Here is a 19,849-nt window from a genome sequence, read left to right on the forward strand (position 1 = left end):
CGGACTGCAAACCTGAGCATTCAGCTTGCCCAGCAGGGCTTTATAATAATTCCCCACACCTACCCCAAAGCACCGTCTTTTTCTGTTTTAATGCACCAGAGGAACCATTTTTAAACAAACCCATCTGCAGCCGCCTCGCCCCGGGACCTCTCATCTTCAGTTCTGCTCGTTTATCACCTGGCGGTTTAGCTTTTCCAACAGGAGGCTCGGGTGACCAGCAAAGGGGTTCAGGGGGACCCGTCTAGCTTCTCAGCAAAGCGCAGAAGTTGTTTTGCTGCACACCCAGCGCTCCCAGCAGAGCAGAACCCTCCAGGGCTGTGTGTCCTGGTCAGGGGCCCCTCCCACCTCGGGAGGATGCCCGGTGGTGCCCTCGGAGCCCCAGCCTGGACGGGTCGGAGGGAAGGCGGGCCCCATGCCTTAAGAAACTAGGTTGTCTTTTGTGGCTCCTATTTTAATCTTACATCTAACACACCTGAGGTAATATTTGCAACTAAGCACTAATTCTTAGAAGAAAAAAAACAGATACAGCAAGCTGATTTTGCTGGCGTGTCTCTGAGAAAACTGTGTCAGAGCAGGGCACGTGGCCTCCCTTCGCCTTACACAGCTCAGTCAGAGTGGGCCTTTTTGGAAGAAACAGTCAAGAGCCTCTTCAGGCTTCCCAAAGGTCTTTCTTAATTCTTTGATATTCAGATCACTTCTTTTGATGCTCCTATCCTGTTATCTTCCTTTTCCGAGACGCACAGTTTCTCTTTGCAGCGGATTCGCGTCGTGTTTGCGTTGTGTTGTCTCCAAGTACATCATCAGCTCAGACTGGCAGGCAGGGACTGACTCCGGGCCAGGGGAAGCCTGTGTTGGTGGGGGTCCTTTGAGAGTGTGGGTGGTTTGCTAATAAACATGTTCTTATTGTGGTGATCAGGAGATTGATTGAGACCCCCATCATCGCAATCAAGTGTGATGAGGAAAGCTGGCTAAGGCTCCACCACTGACTTAAGATAGAATAGCGTGGGCCAGAGAGCGTGCGCCAAACCGCCATCCATGAGGCGGGACGAGAGGACCGAGGTGTGGCTGGTACAGGCCTGCCCCAGGTGCTGGGTCCAGAGGACCGGGAGGTCACAGAGCAGGGGACCCAGGCACCGAGTTGCGGACAGTGAGTGTAGGGGGCATGCCAGGTACACAGGTGGGGGCGGGCTGGGGAGAATATCCCAGATCATTCCCTTCAGTGATTGGTTTTGAACATTTAATACGTCATGAGCTCGGGGTTCTACACTGGGGGAGCCGTAAAAAGGTCCCTTCAGTCTGCAAAGAGGGCCGCACAGATTCGATGGGGCAGGAGGCTGGAGGGGCTCAGAAAGGGTGGCTGGACCTGGCAGGTGCTAGAAGGACTGTAGCTTCCAGAGTGCAGGGCACAGCAATGGGCAGAGGTCAGAGGTCAAACCAACCTGTCCCTCCAGACAGCAGAGCGGGGCCAGCGCCCATACTCAGCACACAGCAGGGGTCAGCCTCCAGTCATGGCAGTCCCATTAGCATTTAAAACCCAGAGCACTATGGCCTGGCTTGATCGTTTGTCGTGTCCAGAAGCCGCTCTGACCTAAGTACCTCAGATAAGGGATGCCCCTCCTCAAGGGAGGGGGACGCACCCTGAGGAAGCCAGAATGCAGGAGGGCTCCACAGGCCGGGCCGCCTGGGTGCCTCTGTTGCCACTAAGTGGCTCCCAGGGGAGAGGTCCATACTCATTTGGGTATCTCTGCATGGGTCTGTCTGTGGAGGGTAAAATCAGGGACATGATCCAGTGGTCACCCTTTTAGGATGGGGTCCTTCTGTCCTGGGCACAGGCTTCGCAGATGGGAGATGGGCATCCACAGGGAAGAGAGGGAGCCGGAACGTTGGCTGGTCGGCTTCCCCCCTCTCGGGGCTGGCCCTGGCCCTGCCTGCTCACCGGCACCAGGAGAGAGCCGGCCTGGAACCGTGGCCACGTGCTGACAGAACTGTCTAATCCGTGCTTTCTTCTTGGGTTTCAGTTCCGGGAGAGCCTCCAAGCTTCATCTCAGTGACGCCACACACCACTTCCTCTGTCCTGATCCAGTGGCAGGTAAGGGTCTGAGGAACCCCCAGGTGTCTGTCAATCCGTGGGCTCATCCCCTGCTCCTTCAGCATCTGCCGCAGCTGGAGCGGACTGCAGGCCGGGCTGGTGGCAGGCCTCTGAGGGCAAGACAAAGGCAACGCCCTGGCCGGGCTCCAAACCGGGAGGGGACGGGGTCAAAGTGCCGTTTCCAAAACAGTGAGGGCCTAACTGTCAGGCAGATGCAGGATGAACTTGAACTCAGTTCACTAGGGAGGGGCCAGCAGGAGGGCAAGGCTGGGCAAAGAACATCGGAGGACCAGAATGTTCCCTGGCATTCGGTGACGGATGGCAGAGCAGGGCTTCTGTGGTCCACACAAGACAGGGTCACGTCCTAGAGGGCAGTGAAACCAAAACCGTTGGAGTCACCATTGCTACAGAAATCATTTGTAACTGGACAAAATACTGATAGGATTGCGTGTGTCCCACTGAGTCCCCGTCTTTAATCTTCAGTGAACAGCGAGTCAAACCAAGGCACATTCTCCCAGATGATCAAATAACCCTTGGTGGCCGTTAACCGACACTCTGATAGGACGTTGCCAGGACGCACAGCCCTGTCGTTGCCTGATTTCCAATTTGGGTGTTTCCTGCTCACAATGAGGTGCATTGAGAACAAAAATAACAGAGCAGCGGAACTGCCAAGGAAGGCCGCCCAGCCCGAGGGCAAGCCCGGCTGAGGGTGCCAGCAGGCTCTGTGGGAGACGGGCTCAGCCGGGGCGGGGGCAGCCTCAGGAGCAGGGCTGGAGCTGGGCCCAGCAGGGTCAACAGGTTGAGGGGCAGGGGCTAAGGGCACTGATGAGAGCATAGTCCAAACTTTTGTCCAACAAGGGAAGTTCCTGCGGCCAGCACGGAGCTGCTGTCCTGGGGAGGAGGGAGGAGGGAGGGCAGTGCCCAGAGCCGGGGGCCGCAGGGTAGGCAAGCAGAGGGCGGCGCCGGGGTCTGTGTGCAGAGCCACGGAGGTCTGCCTGGGAACGGCCGCTGTGAGCCTGGGTCGAGAGCCTGGTCTGTGTGGGCTGAGAGTCTTCCTCGAGGTGGATGGTAATCGTCCAGGTTGATGCCAGCGTGTCATCCAGACTCAGAGGAGGGAGCAGACGGTTTGGGAAGTCAGGAGACAGAGGGACCCAGGAGAGCAGAACAATGGTCTGGACGTGGCCTTGGAGAGCTGAGAGGGCTGTGCCTTACCAGGTGCACGGACCAGGTACAAAAGTGGCAATTTCATGAGGTTCAGCCTAACACAGCTTGACACTGATGCTTCGACAATGGCTGGAGAGTCAATAAACGGGGTTTCTCTTAAGAGTGCATAACCTCCTTCAAGTATGGCTGGAGTCATTTTGGGCCACTTCCTCACCCCCTTCTGTTGCTAAGTGACAGCTTCTTGGAGGTGATGGGAACCTTTGAAGGTGATCAGAGGACATTCCAAATGTCTCCAGGGAAACCAGAAATTCACCACCGTGTGGCGCTCTGCAATTTCTGGCTTCCCCAGAGTGTTGGGGACTGGATGGGAACCAACAGAGCCTCAGCTGGGCCCCAGCCCCAGCTCCTGGGAATCCACGTCCCCCACGCTTGTCTCAGAGCCCCAGTGAAGTGCAAAGGGCCTGGCTCTAGATCTGCAGGCACCAGCTTGCCGTTGGATGGCAGTGACCCTGAGAGGTCTCTCCAGCTCCAGCTTCCTCCTCTGTAAAAATATCTGGTCAGAGGTGACCCCTCAGTGGCCACAAGGTCTCTGATCCAAGACCGGTTAAGTCTCCAAACCCCTGACTTCCATTAGGGTCTTTGGTGGAAGGTGGGAAACATTCAAAATGGAAATTTAAGGTCCCATGTGCTTCTATTTCCCACCCTCCACTAACGTAATCAACCGAAAGAAGACTGGTCCTTTGTACTGCGCTAAATTCTAACAGAAAATTAGCATTTTCTCTGTAGACATGGCCTTCGGCTTCCAGTAGGTAGGTAAGCTCCTTTTGCGTAAAGTCAGCACTCAGGGCTACGACACATCATCGCCTCCACACGAGTGGCTGTCAACGTGGCACCGGCTGTGTGGATGTGATGCCAGCTGTCCACCTCGGCCACTCTGCCTCCCGACCACCCGGGGCTCCGAGCCCCTCAGCTGTGGTTGGACAGCTCTGTGAAGTGGCCCATTGCTGCACCAAAGGAACTTGGCATATGTGTCCATCAGCTGTCCTCCTTCCCAGCCCAACAGAACAAACTAATTGCAAGACGCCCAGAGCAGGAGCCAGTCAATACAATGTATTGTAGAAATAAATGCCTGTCAACTGCCAGGCGATTGAAGTATAATTAAAATTTTGAGTAATTTACTAAATCAGAGTGAACAGAACAAAGAGACTATGTTTAAATATAGATTTGCATTCCAAATGAAGTGTTTCACCTGTAAACCTTTTTTTATGTGTAATTTGTTTAAAAATGCAAACACCGCCTGTAATTTCGAGGCTGCTGACCCATTTAAATGGCTCCCCCCATAGCCACTCCCTAGTCGGGTTTGCTGCTTCTTAGCAGGGTAATCAATCTTTGCCTTTCACGGGGTCCAGTGCTGCTTGAAATCTAAAGATTTGAGTGTGTATTCTAGACAGTGGCGGTATTGTGTTCACGCTGAGTGCAGCTCAGAATAGACATTAACGTTCCTGAATTGGTCACAACATTGAAGCTGGCTGCTCTGAAATTTCCACTGGATCGCGCAGCCTGTCACTCAAATGCAGTTCCCCTCGGGCGGCTGCAGATTTCTCTAAGTGGATTTTGAGGCTGTTTTCTGGCCAAGGAACCCTCCCAGGCAATAGATCACATCATGCTCCATGGACTCAGCAGAGGACAGACTCAGTGTTCTTGTAGGTACCTTCCTAAGAGGAGTGTTGCATCCGCCTGGGTCCTGCCACTTGCTCCATCATCTGCAGACGCCCAGCTCCAGTGTCGGGGCTGAGTACCCGGAGGTGAATGAGGCAGATTCGGGGCTTCTGTTTAGTGCACTGAGCTCTACAAAGCATGAGTGGGAAGACAGTGGAGGGGGAGCAACAACCCTGGCCAGAGGGAGGTGGAGGTGCCAACTGAACGCGTTCTGCAGGATGAATGGACCTCCCCCGGGTAAAAGGCTCCGGCCATCACGCACAGCCCCAGCAGAGGCTCAGAGGTGTGACGGCCACTGGGATTCGATGCTGGGCTTCAAGGGAAGGCACGTTGAGCCAGGGTCTCTGGGGCCTCCTGTGCTCCCCTGACTTAATCCCTCAGGCGTCAGAGGAAATCCTTGTTCTACACTCTGGGAAATGAAGTCTTGGAAATATAAAGGAAAAGCTCAGACACACAGGGACAATGGCAGTTGGATTAGATTTAGACTTGAGTTCCAGCCCTACCTCTGCTCCCCACGAGACCTTGGGCATGGTGTTGAACCTTGCAAAGCCCCGGGTCCCCACCTGTACAGTGGGGAGAGGGCCTGTCTGGCTGCGCTGACCCCAGCCTGTCCCCTTGCCGGCAGCCAGGAGCGGGGCTCATCGTGGAAGTCCTGCCTCCTCCTAGCCCCTCGCCCTTCCCTGCCCTCAGCCCCCCTGCTTCCAGACGCCCTGCCTCATCCTCTGGGTCATCCCCAGCTCGCTGTCCTTTCCTGCCTGCTATCTTGGGTGGTCAAGCCCAGGCTTACTCCTATCAGGTCGTATGCATTTTCACAGGGAGCTTTTGAAAACTGAAAAAAACCCTCAGGATCCCCAAAGAGTCTGCTGGTAGAATTTCTGATGCAGAAATGAGGCAGAGGGAAGACATTTTTAGGAGGGGCTCCCAGGTCCTTTCAAGCATCTGCCCATACAGATGGCCAGTCCAGGGTGGAATTAACCATCGACGGGGTTGTCTTGGACGTCAGCAAATCCAGCTCACTCCTACAAGCGTTGATTGAGCACCTGCTGTGTACAAGACCTGTCACAGGTGCTGAGGGGAAGATGGAAATGAACAAGACGCAGGCAGGCCTTGCCCTCCAATCAGGGCTGAATCAGAAACTTTCAGCACGGCGTGGGCAGGGCCGGGGCTGGGAGACCAGGTCTGCAAGGGCAACCTTCCGTTTAGAGTCATCTGATACTGTAGGGACCATCTAGCCAGACTGTTATGGAGATGGAGTTGATCCTGGGAGGCTGAGTGGCCAGCCCAAGCCCACAAAGCCGGGACTTGTATCTAGAGCCTGAGCTCAGTCCATCGCTTCTAGAACTCTCTGTGTGTCACACGGACCTGCCCTACAGTTACCTCCCAGGACATCCAGAGTCATAGAGGCCTCTTGCATGAATGACAGGTAGGCTTATTCCAAACTCTAGGGATGGAAGTGTGGTTAACCCCAATTCAGCATCCTCAGCAGGCAGCCCCAGAAATCTCCGTGGAACCGGCCCTTCGCGAGGCCTGCAGCCTTTAGAGAGGCTGCCGTCTGGGCTGTGTGACCACCTGTTCCCTCCCCAGGCCTGGATGGCTCCTGATGGGGGGTGCGAGGGGCCTGCTGGTGCAGCATCACTGAGTGTTACCATCTGGGGACCCTGCATGGTCGCCGGCGGCAGTTGTGCCCGTGGGGCACGGGGCGCAGTCTCATCTTACACTTCTAAAGCATCGTCTCTCTTTGGCTAGAAATGTTTGTGAGCCCAGGATTGGAAGTGTCCCCGTCTCCCCCCTTCCTCTCCATCTTCCGGCCCCAGGACATGTGGACACAGATTCGGGGAGGGGAGGTGTTTGCTGCCGGTGGCAGGACCACATTTGGTCCTCAATGAGGACGCTTGATTTTCCTAAACTTCCAACTTCCTGCATATTTGATGTTTTTGGTGAGTTGAATCTAGTCCTCCCCACCCCCAGCTTCCCTCCTCCCCCAAAAGTGAATTGCTTTCACCGTAATCTTTTGGGCCGTGTGCGGGTCTGCAGAGTCAGGCCCTGGGGCCTCTGCGGGCTTCCTGCTGAGGTCCGAGTGCCCACAGCCACCACGGGCATAATCTGGGCCTTTGAGGGAGGCTTTGACAGCGACCGACCGAGGGTGAGGTTGCTGGGCTGGTGCTGAAAGACCCAGCTGCACGCTTTCCATCTGCCCACTCGCCTCTTCCTTTCCACCGATTCAAGTCAACACAGATCCCAAAAATGGCAGCATGAGATTTCTCGTCATCACTGCCCTGCTACTCCTGCCTGGCCTCTGCACAAGGACAAGGACAGGGCCCAGGGGCTGTCAGCTAAGATGGCCTTGTTTCATCTGAGCAGAGCAGGGCTCCCCGGGTGCCCTCCCCGGGCGCTCTCCTTGGGTGCAATGCTGTGTAAAAGCCGGGAGGCAGGGACACGAATCTCCATCGGCAGCCCAGAAAGGAAAGGCAAAGGGCCCAGGGTCTTGGAAGTCTCTGCCGTCTCGCCTCCTGATTGACAGGGAGAAGCAGCCAGGGGGCCAGCTGAGACTACGCGGGGCTCCCGTGGCCCATCTCCTGGAGCTCAACTCCAGGTCACTGTGGGAGGCCCGCCCCTGTGGGGCACGACGGGAGACTCTGTGGAAGCATTCCTCTTTACCTCCTCCAGCTTCAGGGGCTCGCCAGCTGCCTCTGGTGTTCGTTGGCTCGCAGACGCAGCACTCCAGTCTCTGCCTCCATCTTCACATGACGTTCTCTCCATGTCCAAATTTCCCTCATCTTATAAGAATCTTTAGATCATTTTAGTGTCTCAATCCATGGGGATTTCAGCCTTAGGTCTGAGTTGGGGCAGAGTGGGGTTACTTGGCATGCAGAGAGGTCATTGAGGGCCCCGTGAGACTGCCACAAGCCTGGATGGCCAGGGACTGAGGACAGGGTGGGACCAGCCCGTGGCCAATTTGGAGCCGGGCTACGTCCACCGTTCCCTTAGAGTTCTGAGTTCACCGGGAACAGGCAGCTTCCTCGCCCGTCTGTGACCCGGGCCACAGTCCCCTGCCTCGGCCCCAGGGCTCATTTGATTATTCCAGCTGGACGTGGGATGAGACACAGAAAACCTGGGCTCTGAGGAGCTGCTCCAGAGCCTGGTTCTGCCTCCGTGGTTCTCCTGGGCTCCTCTTCACGAACGTGACACCTGCCTTTATTTTATTGTAAACAACTGAGAAATCTCTGTTTGAATTAGTGACTTCCTCCTGCACAGTTGGCTAATTAACTTGAAGCGAGGTCACCAGGCCCCTCCGGCGGGCTGACCGCGGTGATGTCTTTGCAGCCCCCAAGGGACGAAAGCCTGAACGGCCTTCTGCAGGGGTACAGGATCTACTACCGGGAGCTGGAGTACGAGGCGGCCTCAGCCACTGAGTCCAAGACGCTCAAAACGCCCTCGGCTTTACGGGCCGAGCTCACAGGTGAGACGCTGTCCCCTCCATCCCGGCACAGGTACCAAACTATGCCACCTGGGTCCCAGGTCGGCCGGGACCTCCCCAGGTGACCGTCGCACATCTGCTCCATGCAAGGCCTGGTGGGAAATTCCATGCAGGGCTGGAGGAGATGCGGATCTGCCTCCAGCACGCACAGGACAGGGCTGGCCCTGTCTCTGCGGCAGCCCAGGGTGCAAGGCGAGGTGGGAGTGAAGAGAGGGCTCCGTGCTTTGGGGCTTCCGCCCAGGAGGGGGTCAGGGGAGGCTTCACGGAGGAGGAGCCATTGACGTAGGGAGTCCAGTAGAAGGATTTCACCGGAGAAGGGAGAGGCCCAGCAAAACTAAATGGTCTGGAGGCAGGAAGAAGTGAGGGGCTCTGGGATGCAGCAGGTGGGGAAGCCAACCAGGAGTGCGTGTGTGCTTCACCTCGTGAGGCCGTGGGGGTGAGGCTGGGAAAGCAGCATGCCTTGGGCGCCACGATTTTGTCCAGGGAGGAGGAGTAGCCAGGCCCTCCAGGGACACGGTGCGGCCGCCTTGAGCAGAGCACGTCCCGGGGGGAAGTGGAGGCCCAAGACCAGCTGCAGCCTGTTGCCTGATCTGCACAGGTCAGGGCCAGCTCCGCCCATGTCACAGCACACAGCCCTCCGTGTGGAGCCTGTGGCTTCTCTCGTCCCTGGTCTATCTGCTCAGCCTGCACTCCCCCAGGGTTCTTGGCATGGGCTCTGACAGTTGTTCCAGCAGCCGCCGTCGAGGCAGCTTCTGGACCCTGCACACCCACGACAGGGCCTTTGTTACACTGGGTCATCTCCGTGAAGGTCACACGTGCAGCAGCCTGTGCTCACACGATGGCCCCTCCCCTTCTTTGGTCATGGGGCTGAGTTTGACCCTGGCTATGCCAGGAGTGATGCTGATGGAGGAAAATGGCTCAGCTGTCTCCCACACTCTTAGCACACCCCCAGGGTCCCTCACTGATGGCTAGACCATAACTAGCATCTCCTTGGCTTTCTAACAAAATCAAAACAACAACATCCAAGGACCCCGGGATGCCGTTGGGTCCATATCCCTGGTCACAGGAGCTCTTCATCTCTGGTTTGCCCATCCCCTTCAGACCAGAGCCCTTACCTGAGCACAGGTAAGCTGACAACCACACCTGCCGCAGGGTATCTGGAAAAGTCGCTGCCCCAGGAGAAACTGACTTCTGTGTCTTCTCTGCTGTTTCTTTGCACTATGTCATGCCAGATGCTAATTTGATCCATTTCAGCAGAGGGGTGAGCTTACGCCACTCCCTGCCCCCTGCCCCGTCACGGGCCGGGATGCCTGGCTGTTTTATGAAGAAGCATGGTGGCCCCCAGGGAGCTGATGGGAAGTGTCGTGGGGGCAACGTGGGAGCCGAGCGGCTTCCACGCCAGGCCCCATTTCCTCGTTTCTGCAGCACCTCATTTGCAATAACTGTTCCCTGAATGCTAACTGCCTTTCTGCTTTGTTTACCCCTAATAGCCCAAAGCAGCTTCAAGACTGTGAACAGCAGCTCCACGTTAACAACGTATGAATTAACACGTAAGTACACGCCGCCTTCAGCGGGAAGCTGCTGTGACCCAGGGAGCAGGTTGGAGGCAGCGCCAATTGGCCTCTCAGCAGACCAAGTGAAAACCAGCTTGGATTAATGGCTCTCATTTCTGGAATTCTGCCTCTCAAACACTACTTCTCAACATGCTAAAACCATCAGTGAGACAGGAAAGGAAACTTCTAGAAACAGAGGCTGAGAAGGGGGATTTATTGACAGCTGGTCTACAAGTTTGGGACAGAAAGTCAGATTGGGCAAGATCTCATCTCTGGCCCCCTATGACTGTTTTTGTTAACTCTTTTGTTGTGTGTGATAAAATACCCATAACGTAAAATTTACCGTTTTCTTTACCGTTTACTCACCCATTTTCAAGTGCACAGTTCCGTGGCGTTGAGCACATTCACATTGTTGTGCAGCCGTCCCCACCACCATCTCCAGACCTTGTTCATCTTCCCAAACTGAGACTCTGTCCCCATTAGACGCTAACTCCCACCCCCACTGCCAGCCCCTGGCGCCCACCATCTACTTTCTGTCTCTGAATCTGACTCTCCAGGGACCTCGTCTAAGTGGACATGCAGTATTTGTCCTTTCGCGTCTGGCTTATTCACTTCCAGGTGCATCCATGCTGTAGCAGTGTCAGGGTTCCTTCCCTTTGAAGGCTGAGTGATACTCCACTGCCTGCACCGTGTGGTTGGTCCCTCCAGCCTCCCCTCATCTTTAACTAAACCGTGTCGCTTCATCTCGGCTCCTGGCTGGGAATGGATTTTAAGATCAAAGTGCGGGGATAAGGGGCCCCCACAGGATGACTCATTTCACTGCAGAGAATTCCTCTGGATTAGAAAGTGGATGAGGGGCTGGCCCTGTGGCCTAGTGGTTAAGTTCAGTGCTCTCCACTTTGGTGGCCTAGGTTCAATTCCCGAGCATGGACCTATACCACTCATCACTAGCCGTGCTGTGGCAGTGACCCACATACAAAATAGAGGAAGATTGACACAGACGTTAGCTCAGGTCAAATCTTCCTCAAGCAAAAAAAAGAGGAAGATTGGCAACAGTTGTTAGCTCAGGGCCAATCTTCCTCAGCAAAACGAAAAAGAGAATAAAAGAAAGTGGATGAAGGAAAGAGGAAGAGGAGCTAGCACTTTCCAAGGCCCTACTGTGTGCTGGCACCCTTCCAGGGCTGGCTGGCTAATGCCACTCCATTTCATCCCCGCCCCCACCCGACAGGTAGCTGGCCCAGCCCTGGGTGCTGGGGCAGGATGTGTGCAAGCTCTGTGCTTTCTTCTGCACTGCAGTGCTGCCCTAAACACTGCGTTGTCCATCCATTGTCTGCTCACTCTCCACTGCCCGCCCACCCGTCACTCCCTCGCCCATTTCCTCGTCTCCCCCATCACACGCTTGCTGAATGCCCTCCTGGGCCGGGCACTCTCCCAAACGCAGCGTCATGGAGGAGCAGCTGAAAGAGCATAGTGCAGACCGGGTTCCGGTTATGAGGGTTCCCTGGCCGGATCTCCCCCAGGCTTTTCAATCCTGGGTCGCGAAGACCGAGAGGGACAGCCCTGACCCACGCAGCTTGTCTGCGGCCACTCCTGTTTCACAGTTGACTCCTTGGAGCCCTTTGTCCTTCTGTGGACTTGGCACTTCATGAGTCCCTGGGTTGACACCAACAAGCCAGGCCGGTGTGAGTCTCAGAAGCCACTTCCGGTGGCTTGTTTATAAGGCAGCACAGCTCCATTGGGGCTGAGAAGGGGGCAGGCTGGATCCTGACTTGGCCACGTGGCCAGAACCTAGTGGGCATTTCTGTGCCGCGATGGAGGCAGGACCCCAGTGGTCTGATTCACTGAATCTCCACTGCTGGGAGGCGAGATATGCAGGCCTGGCATGAGTCCCTGCTCACCCCATTCACACCGGTGATCAGACTCGCACATAGGGCTGAGGGACGTCAAGCTATGGAGGAGGCAATATTAACCCGTGGGAGAACCTTCCCGAATGTTTTGGTTTCAAGGTCAGCCCCTCTCACCATGTCGGTTAGCACAGAGCTCCCGCCTGGCTCCCTGCCCTGTGTAATCCTGTGGCCACAGCTGCACACACTATTTCTTCCAGGACACGTTCATTGAAAACTCGCAGGCCTTTGGTTTGCCAGTGTAGATATATATTTTTTCAATGCCAGGATCATGCTCCAGCTGTTTTTACTTCTCAGGGGAGATTCTGGACCATGAGGCAGGTCCATATCCTGTCTCGTAATGTAGATTCTATGCCTCAGAGGAGGGACTTGCTGCCACCCACGGCGCTGAATGCACCGGGCGAGGCTTTTGCTTCCCCAGATGTGGCTGTGTCATCGCTCCCCGGGATGGGGAGGAGGGTGACGCTGCTGGGACATCTCCACAGACGTCCCTGTGGAAGAAAGTCATTTCTTCCCCCCCCCCCGCCGCCTCTCCCCAGAGGACACGACTCCCTCGCGGGGTTCCCACAGGGCACTTTCTTAGGGAGGGAGCTGGCCCTGGGCTGACGCATCTCCGTCGCCTTGCAGATCTGAGGAAGTACCGGCGCTACGAAGTGGTCATGACGGCCTACAACATCATCGGCGAGAGCCCGGCCAGCGCGCCCGTGGAGGTCTTCGTCGGCGAGGCCGGTAAGCTCTGGGCATCCCTCCCATCACCTGAGGCCACAGCGCGTGGCCTGGCCCAGCACGCTCAGTGGCCAAGCAGCGTCCACCCGCGTGGAAGATCTTGTTGCTGGGGGAGCGGGAGGTTTCCAGGCCGCAGGCGGGGCTGAGGGCTGGGATGTCCCCACGGCTGCAGTGAGAGAGCAGGTCTTGCTTCTGAGACCCAAGGGGTTTCTTTCACATGTGGAGGGGGCCGGCCCCGTGGCCAAGTGGTTCAGTTCGCACGCTCAGCTTCAGTGGCCTCAGCTTCCCTGGTTCAGATCCTGGGTGAGAACCTACACACCACTCACCAGGCCATGCTGTGGCAGTGTCCCACATAGGAGAACTAGAATGACGTAGAACTGGGATATACAACTAGGTGCTGGGGCTTTGGGGAGAAAAAAAAAAGAGGAAGATTGGCACAGATGTAAGCTCAGGGCCAATCTTCCCACCAAAAAAAGCCAAAACAAACCCCAACAACATCTGGAGCCAGCACATTTATCAGGACCTGCTCTAGGAGAGTGATGCTGTTGCCTCCATGGGAACTTAGGTGTGTGGGTACCTCAGTTTCTGGAGGGGGAGTGTCTGTCCTTTGTCACCCGCCGTCCCTGGCTGGGCCTCTCTCAGCAGTGGCCCTGGCACTTGAGTAGCCTGACTGCCCAGTGACAGCCCCCTCTCGGGTCTTGGAAGGCATGTGAGTCATTGTTTCTACCCCTTTTAGATAGGACGTGGCCCCTGAGTTTGTTTCAAGGACCATCCCTTCTGTGGGGCTGACTCGTGTGGAGATGGTATATCCTGTGTTGAGATCAGACTGTGACTTTGTCCTCTCCAGACCAGCGTGGCCTCAGTAGCAAGAGCACCCGTGCCCTCTGCCCGGAGGCCCCTGCCCACAGAACCTCACACTCCCCTCAGCCAATAGGCCTTCGGGTCGCTGGGCCCAGGCACGGGAACAGGTCAGGTGACCTTTTGCCCTGTGGCGAGGTGGTTGTTACAAACCAATCGGGAGCACTGAGGGTGCAGCTCAGCGGGATTTTTCTGGAGTGGTCAAGTGAGGACGAGTGAAATGAGACACCGGGAGCACAGGGTACATTGGCCTCTCTGTACACAGAAATCTGTCCCAAGGGGTTCCTTGGAGCAGAGGGGGAATGTGGCACTCACTGTCTGTAAGAGTGGCTTCTGGCACCTGGGCTCTAGTTGGCCACCAGGGTGAGGCGGTCATGCCGTGGGTTGAGGGGAGCCCATGGCAGCCAGTGGGGATCTGTGGTACCTGCATTGCCCTCCAGTCAGCCTGCACTTCGGAGACAGGACCCAGCGTACGGGGGAGCCCAGGGCACGGCAGGCAGGGCCTTAGTCCCAGGGACCAGGGCAGACACCCAGAGAAGAGCCTGGAGTCTGGGTAGGAGACCAGGTAGGCACTGGGGTGCCCTGTCCAGCGGGCTGAATGACAACATGATGATGCCCTGCTCCCACTCTCGTTCTGGGCTTGTCTGATTTGTGGTAAAATACATATAACGTGAAATTTACCCCCAAGTCGAAGTGTGCAATTCGCGGCACTGAGCCCGTTCACAGTGGCGTGCAGCCATCACCACCGTCCATCTCCAGGGCCTTCTCATCTTCCCACACCCATTAAGCAGTGCCTCCCCTCGCCCTGCTCCCCCAGCCCCCGGCAACCTCTCATTTACTTTCTGACTGTGCATTTGCCTACTCTCGATGTTTTGTGCTCATGGAATCATACAGTCTTTGTTCTTTGGTGGCTGGCTTCTCTCACTCAGCGTCATGTCCTTGAGGTTCCTCAATGTTGTCACCGGTGTCAGCACTTCATTCCTTCTCGCGGCCGAGTAGCGTTCTGTCATGTGCGGACACCACACTTGGTGTATCTGTTCGTCCGTTGATGGCCCCTTGGGTTGTTTGTGGCTTTGGGGAGGGGACCTGCTGCGAGGGTGTGCTCCAGGTCTTTCTCAGAGGTGCTGAGCCCACACGGGCCAGTGGGGAGGAGGGAGTCACAGAGACTGCAGCCGGGTGGGCCTGGCCCCCGACGGGGACGCTGGCTGCTCCTGTTCCCCTCCAGGGCTCCCCCTCTCCTCCCCTCTCCACAGTGGGGTCCCTGCTCCCGCTCTTCCTGTAGAGGCCTGTCCTCCTGCCCAACACACCCACTCCCCACAGTGTTCCACCGCCACCAAGTCTCCCCGTCCCCGCCTCTGGATCCTTTCTGATGCCACAGAAGGCAAAGGGAAGCCCTCCCCATCACGCCCAGGCTCCCAGGGCTGGTCTGACCCCACACATGTGGGCTCCCAATAGCAGGCCACGTTGCTGACGGAGCTTGAAAGAGGCGCTAAGAACGGGGTGGAGCTGGTGTGCATGCTGGCACCGGGGGAGTGCTGGGCAGTCTCCGGAAATCGGCTTCATGCAGAGGGCCAGAGCGCTGTCACCCCTTCACCCCGTGAGTCCGCTCGAGCTCCAGGACCTCCTCCAGTGCCTTCTTTCAGAAGCTCTCTCCGACCCCCTCCCTCAGGCAGAGTTTGGGGTTTCTTCCTCGGTGCCCAGATCCTTGGCCGCTGTGTGATGACCTCTGCATTTGTTATCAGATGGGCCTCTCCTGTCTGTGTGTGTCTGTCCTCCTCACTGGCTGTGGCGTCTCATCTCGGCATGCTCCTGGTCCTGGGATTAGGACCCAAGGGGCCCGAATGCCTTTGCTGTCCTGCAAACAGACGATCTAGAACTCTGCCGTGAGGCCCTGGTGCAGGGGAGCAGCAGTGGGCCTCCTGGGCACCAGCACAGGCCTGCAGATCGGGCTGAGGTGAGAGCAGGTGGGAGGAAATAGGGGGACAGGGCTGGTCTGAAGATGCCTCATCCTGAAGGAAGGTGAGGAGTGACAGTGACTCCGGCCCCTGTGACTGCAGTGGCCCCAGTAACCTTTCTGCTGGAGACACATGCACTCCTGTCGTGGACTTGTTTCTCCATTTCGTTTTCTTCCTGATGCTCCCACGGTGGCCTCTGCAGGGAAGGGCGAGGCAGCCCCAGTGAGGGCGCAGGAGCGGTCTCGTCTCTGGAGGAGGCGGGCGGGGTGCTGGGATGCTGGCCCGTCTGTCAGTCCCCGTGGGCGGGCAGTGGTGACAGAAACCAGAGCAAGTCTGCTAAATGCTAAGGGCCAGGCTCCCAGCAAGAGGATTCTCGTAAGGGCCACACGTGCAAAACCCCATATGTGACCCTACAGCTCTGTTCCCCCAGTGCAGTACCAATGGGTGGGCAGGAGGGAGATCCCAATGGAAGGAGGGTGGACATCTACTCCTCCCGCCATGATGTGGGCTACAGCCTTTCAAAGAGACTCCAGTCGAGGACATAGAACACAGGCGAAAGAGTATAGGGCAGAAGGGCTGGAGGACCCTGGGAGAGGGTGTGCCATGCGGCTTTGGGGAGGGTGAGGGGGCGAGGAGGAGGGGGTGCCCGGTGGAGAGCTGCCTGTCATTGGATGGAAGTAGGTGCCGACCTGGGCTCTGGGACCCAAGGGGCAGGACCGGGGAAGGGTCATGGCCAGAGCTGCAGGCGGTAAAATGGGACCAGCTCTGGCGTTTGGGGGGAGGAGGAGAGGGGAAGCAGGCTTCCCGGCGAGCGAGCGCAGCAGCTGCTCTGGAGCTAATGGGAGAGTCTCAGGTTTGACGTAGCACCAGGAGCACAGACGGCTGTGTCCCCCCCACTCTCTCTTTCCCCGGGCTCCCAGCATCCATCCACTACAGCTCTGTGTCGTCACTGACCTAGGGTGGCCAACGCTGGGGCAGCAGAAACGACCTCACCACTTCCCAGCGGAGGAGGTTAAGGGGCGGGTTGAATTGAGTGGCCCCGAGTCCTAAATGAGTGGAGCTGTGAGACAGATCCCGAGGGCCCGCGAGGAAGGCTGTCCCAGGCCAGGAGCCCTGGGACATTACAGGAGTCAGAAGGAAACGTCCTTCATGCCACCTGCAGCACGGCCGGCATTGCTGTGACTGATACCTGAGGGAAGGCGGCAGGACATCGAGCACAGAACCCACAGGTGCGCGAGGCACGCGGAGCCACCGGGTCCTCCCTGATTGGAATGCCATCCTCATTTTATTTAACAGACACACACATGGCAGCAAGGCCCCTCACGAGCCCTTCCTCACTCTGGGCGCCCACCCCATCCCAGCTCGCTTTCTCCATCCTCAGAGAGTCTGTGCCCACGGGGTCCTCCATCTGACCCTGGGGCCTAGGAGAGGGTTCCGGTTCAGGCTGTGTGGACAGGGCATGGGATGGTGTCCCAGAAGGAGCAGCTGTATCATCATCCCAGCTGTTACTGAGGGCTGGCCCCGTGGCTGAGTGGTTAAGTTCGCGCGTTCCACTGCAGGCGGCCCAGTGTTTCGTTGGTTCGAATCCTGGGCGTGGACATGGCACTGCTCATCAAACCACGCTGAGGCAACGTCCCGCATGCCACAACTAGAAGGACCCACAACGAGGAATATACGACTATGTACCGGAGGGCTTTGGGGAGAAAAAGGAAAAAAAATAAAATCTTTTAAAAAAAAAAAGAAAAAAATGAGACTCAGAGAAGACGTCGCTTCCCCGAGTCCACACAGCGGGCAAGCCAGCTGGTATTCGCACCTGCAAATGGGCCAGCCCTTCCTTTCGAATTGAGGGTCCTTCCAAAGGCTCCCCTGCTGGCGTGCTCCTCCGTTGCTGGGGGCAGAGCCCACGACTGTGTCACACACATACCCCTCCTTGCTCCCGTCAGTTTCGGTCCCAAGAAAAAGGGGCCCAGAGGGGTCCCTGAATTCAGCCTCCTGCTCCTCACCCATCGGATGCGGCCCGGCTCCCTGGCTGCAGACACACGGACGTCTCCCCGAGCTGGGCCTGGCAGAGCCCGTCCTGCAGTTGGGGTTCTCAGCTGTTATTCAGCTTCAGCATGTTTCTCTGTCATCTGTGTTTACACGACAGAGACTGTTCCGGAAGGTGGATGCCAGTGCTTCCAGCATTGCTGCCATCCCCGTCCCTGCCTCTCACAGCCCGAAGCGCCCCCGTTGTAATGACTTCATTCTGACAATGAGAGGGACTGCTAACCAAGCCTCCAAAAATAAAATTACATCAGGCCAGTTTCTGTTCGCTCAGCTGCATGCTTCCTCATGTCACAAACTAGTCAGCATGAGATGCTCAGACTTTTATGAAAACTGAGAATGAACCGTGGTTTCATGTGTAGACCTGCAAGACTGAGTGTTGGCTCTGCTGGTTACCAGCTGTGTGACCGTGGGCAAGTCACTTGACCACTCTGAGCTCTGGTCCTGAGGCATCATAGTGTAGAGGGGAAAGCTGCAAGCTAGGAGTGAGGAGACTCAGGTCCTCATCCCAACTCTGCCCCCAACTCATCTGTCCCACTCACAGGATGCATGTCCAGCATGTGCTTGGACCAGGGCCAGCCTATTTGGTGAATGAGTGATTGAGACCCCGGGCAAGTTACTCTATTTGTCTGGCCTCGTCTATAAAACAATGAGATATTTAGAGTAGAAGATCTCTGGCTCCCCTCTAGCCTAAATATATAATATTTAAATCCTTTTAACCTCAGAGAGAAAGGGTAATTTTTAAGAGATTTCTCATTGAGATTGATTTCTGAGCCCAGGCATTACACATTGGTAAAAATAATATATCAGTAAGGACGCCAGTTTGCAGGAGCTAGAAACCCAACTCAAATAGGCTTAAGCTGAAAGAATTATTTATTAGCTCATGTGATGGAAAAGTTGAAGAGCCTGGATACAGCTTCAGGCATGGCTGAACCCAGCACCCTAACAAGCTAGTCTCATGCCTCCTCTTGATTCTACTCTCTTCTCAGTTTGCTCCTATCTTGGGCAGGCTCTTCCTCAAGGTGGCCCTGCAGCTCCAGGCAGCAGAAAGAGAGTTTCTCTTTTTCAACAATGCCTGCAGTGGAAATCCACTGGCTCTCTTTAGTGACATCCACCTGCAAACCAGCTGATGTGTCCAATGACCTGAGGTCCCCAAAGCCAGGGGGTGATGTCATCTCTACCTGGACCTCATGGACTAAATGGGAGGAGGGTCCCCAGGGGAGACCAGGATGCTGCTGCTGGACCAAGGGAAAGGGTGTTTACTACAGATGTCTATGCAGCACTAATGGCAGCGCTTGCCAAGTGGTCAGAGCTTTTTCTGGGAGAGGTGTAGAGACCATGTCTGTGCGTTCCTCAGCAGGACGGCTGTGCCAGTCACGCCAGTGAAACCTCCGGCCCAGCCCTGTGTCCTCAGGGTTCCGGGTGCTACGGGGCTGTCAAGGAGCCCATATCCTGGCCTTCAAGACACTTACTCCTCGAGGGCGGGCCCCACTTTCAGGATACGCCTGCCCCTGCCTGGGGATGCGGGCCAGCACATCAGCTGCTGTATTTCCACCAGCCCTGGTGGCGGGCCTGCAATCCCGACCTCCCAGGCTGCTCCCCGTGCGCACACCATTCCGCCCACACCCAGCTGTGTCCACCTGGAATTCCTGCTCTTCCCTCCCTTCCTTGGAGAGACGCCCAGCTTCAGGGCCGGCCCCTCAGAGGACGAGCCGCCTTCTCTATGGCCAGACGGTCAGAACTGGTGCTCCTTCCTCTGTTCGGAAGCACGTGGCCCACACAGCTCTCTGCACTCCCCTCTGTGGTCGGGTCTGCTCTGTGGGACCCATGAGGGTGCAGCAGGTGTCGCCTGCCCTGAGCGGGAGTCATGGGAGCAGATAGGAGCGACCCTCGCCCTGCCGCTGGCTTCCTCACCCTGGGAAGGGGGATGACCACGCCCACTCTCGTGGAGCAGGAACCCCCCCTCAGCGGCTGCCCTGAGCGCTCATCCCAGTCCTGGTCAGGACCCAGCAGCCCCCGGGCCCCGCTCTGCCCCGTCTACTGCACAGTCACCGCTCGGGGCAAAGTCCTCGGTCCCTGGGACTGGTGGGCTCTTACCAAGTCTGTTACTCCGGGGGCAGGGGTGTTGTGACAGTCCCTGTGGATTCGGGTTGCTTTCCTGAGGCAGCAGCTGGGTCCCTCTGGCACAGGGTTGTGGCGAAGACTCAGTGAGACTGAAGACACTGCAGGCGCTGGCACGGCCCCAGCCCAGAGCCGCACACACCATTGGGAGCAGAATCTTCCCTTCCCGTCCACCTGAGCTTCAAGGGCAGGGCGAGGGGAGCGGTCCTGGCCACATCCAGTCTTGCCTTCCCTCTGAG

At 56.9% G+C, this 19,849-nt stretch overlaps 1 protein-coding gene across 4 annotated transcripts in view; it reads left to right on the plus strand.

The window, feature by feature from the left end:
* The window catches only part of SDK1 (sidekick cell adhesion molecule 1), an 857,865-nt gene that overhangs the window by 777,335 nt on the left and 60,681 nt on the right, over positions 1-19,849 (plus strand). For all 4 annotated transcript variants that reach the window (XM_070567258.1, XM_070567254.1, XM_070567255.1 and 1 more), the window contains exons 32-35: positions 2,019-2,089; positions 8,297-8,432; positions 9,941-10,000; positions 12,535-12,636. In XM_070567258.1, coding sequence (XP_070423359.1) covers positions 2,019-2,089; positions 8,297-8,432; positions 9,941-10,000; positions 12,535-12,636 — 369 coding nt within the window. The remainder of the gene's footprint in view (positions 1-2,018; positions 2,090-8,296; positions 8,433-9,940; positions 10,001-12,534; positions 12,637-19,849) is intronic.

Source organism: Equus przewalskii, chromosome 12 (assembly GCF_037783145.1).
Source record: "Equus przewalskii isolate Varuska chromosome 12, EquPr2, whole genome shotgun sequence".
Lineage (NCBI taxonomy): Eukaryota > Metazoa > Chordata > Mammalia > Perissodactyla > Equidae > Equus > Equus przewalskii.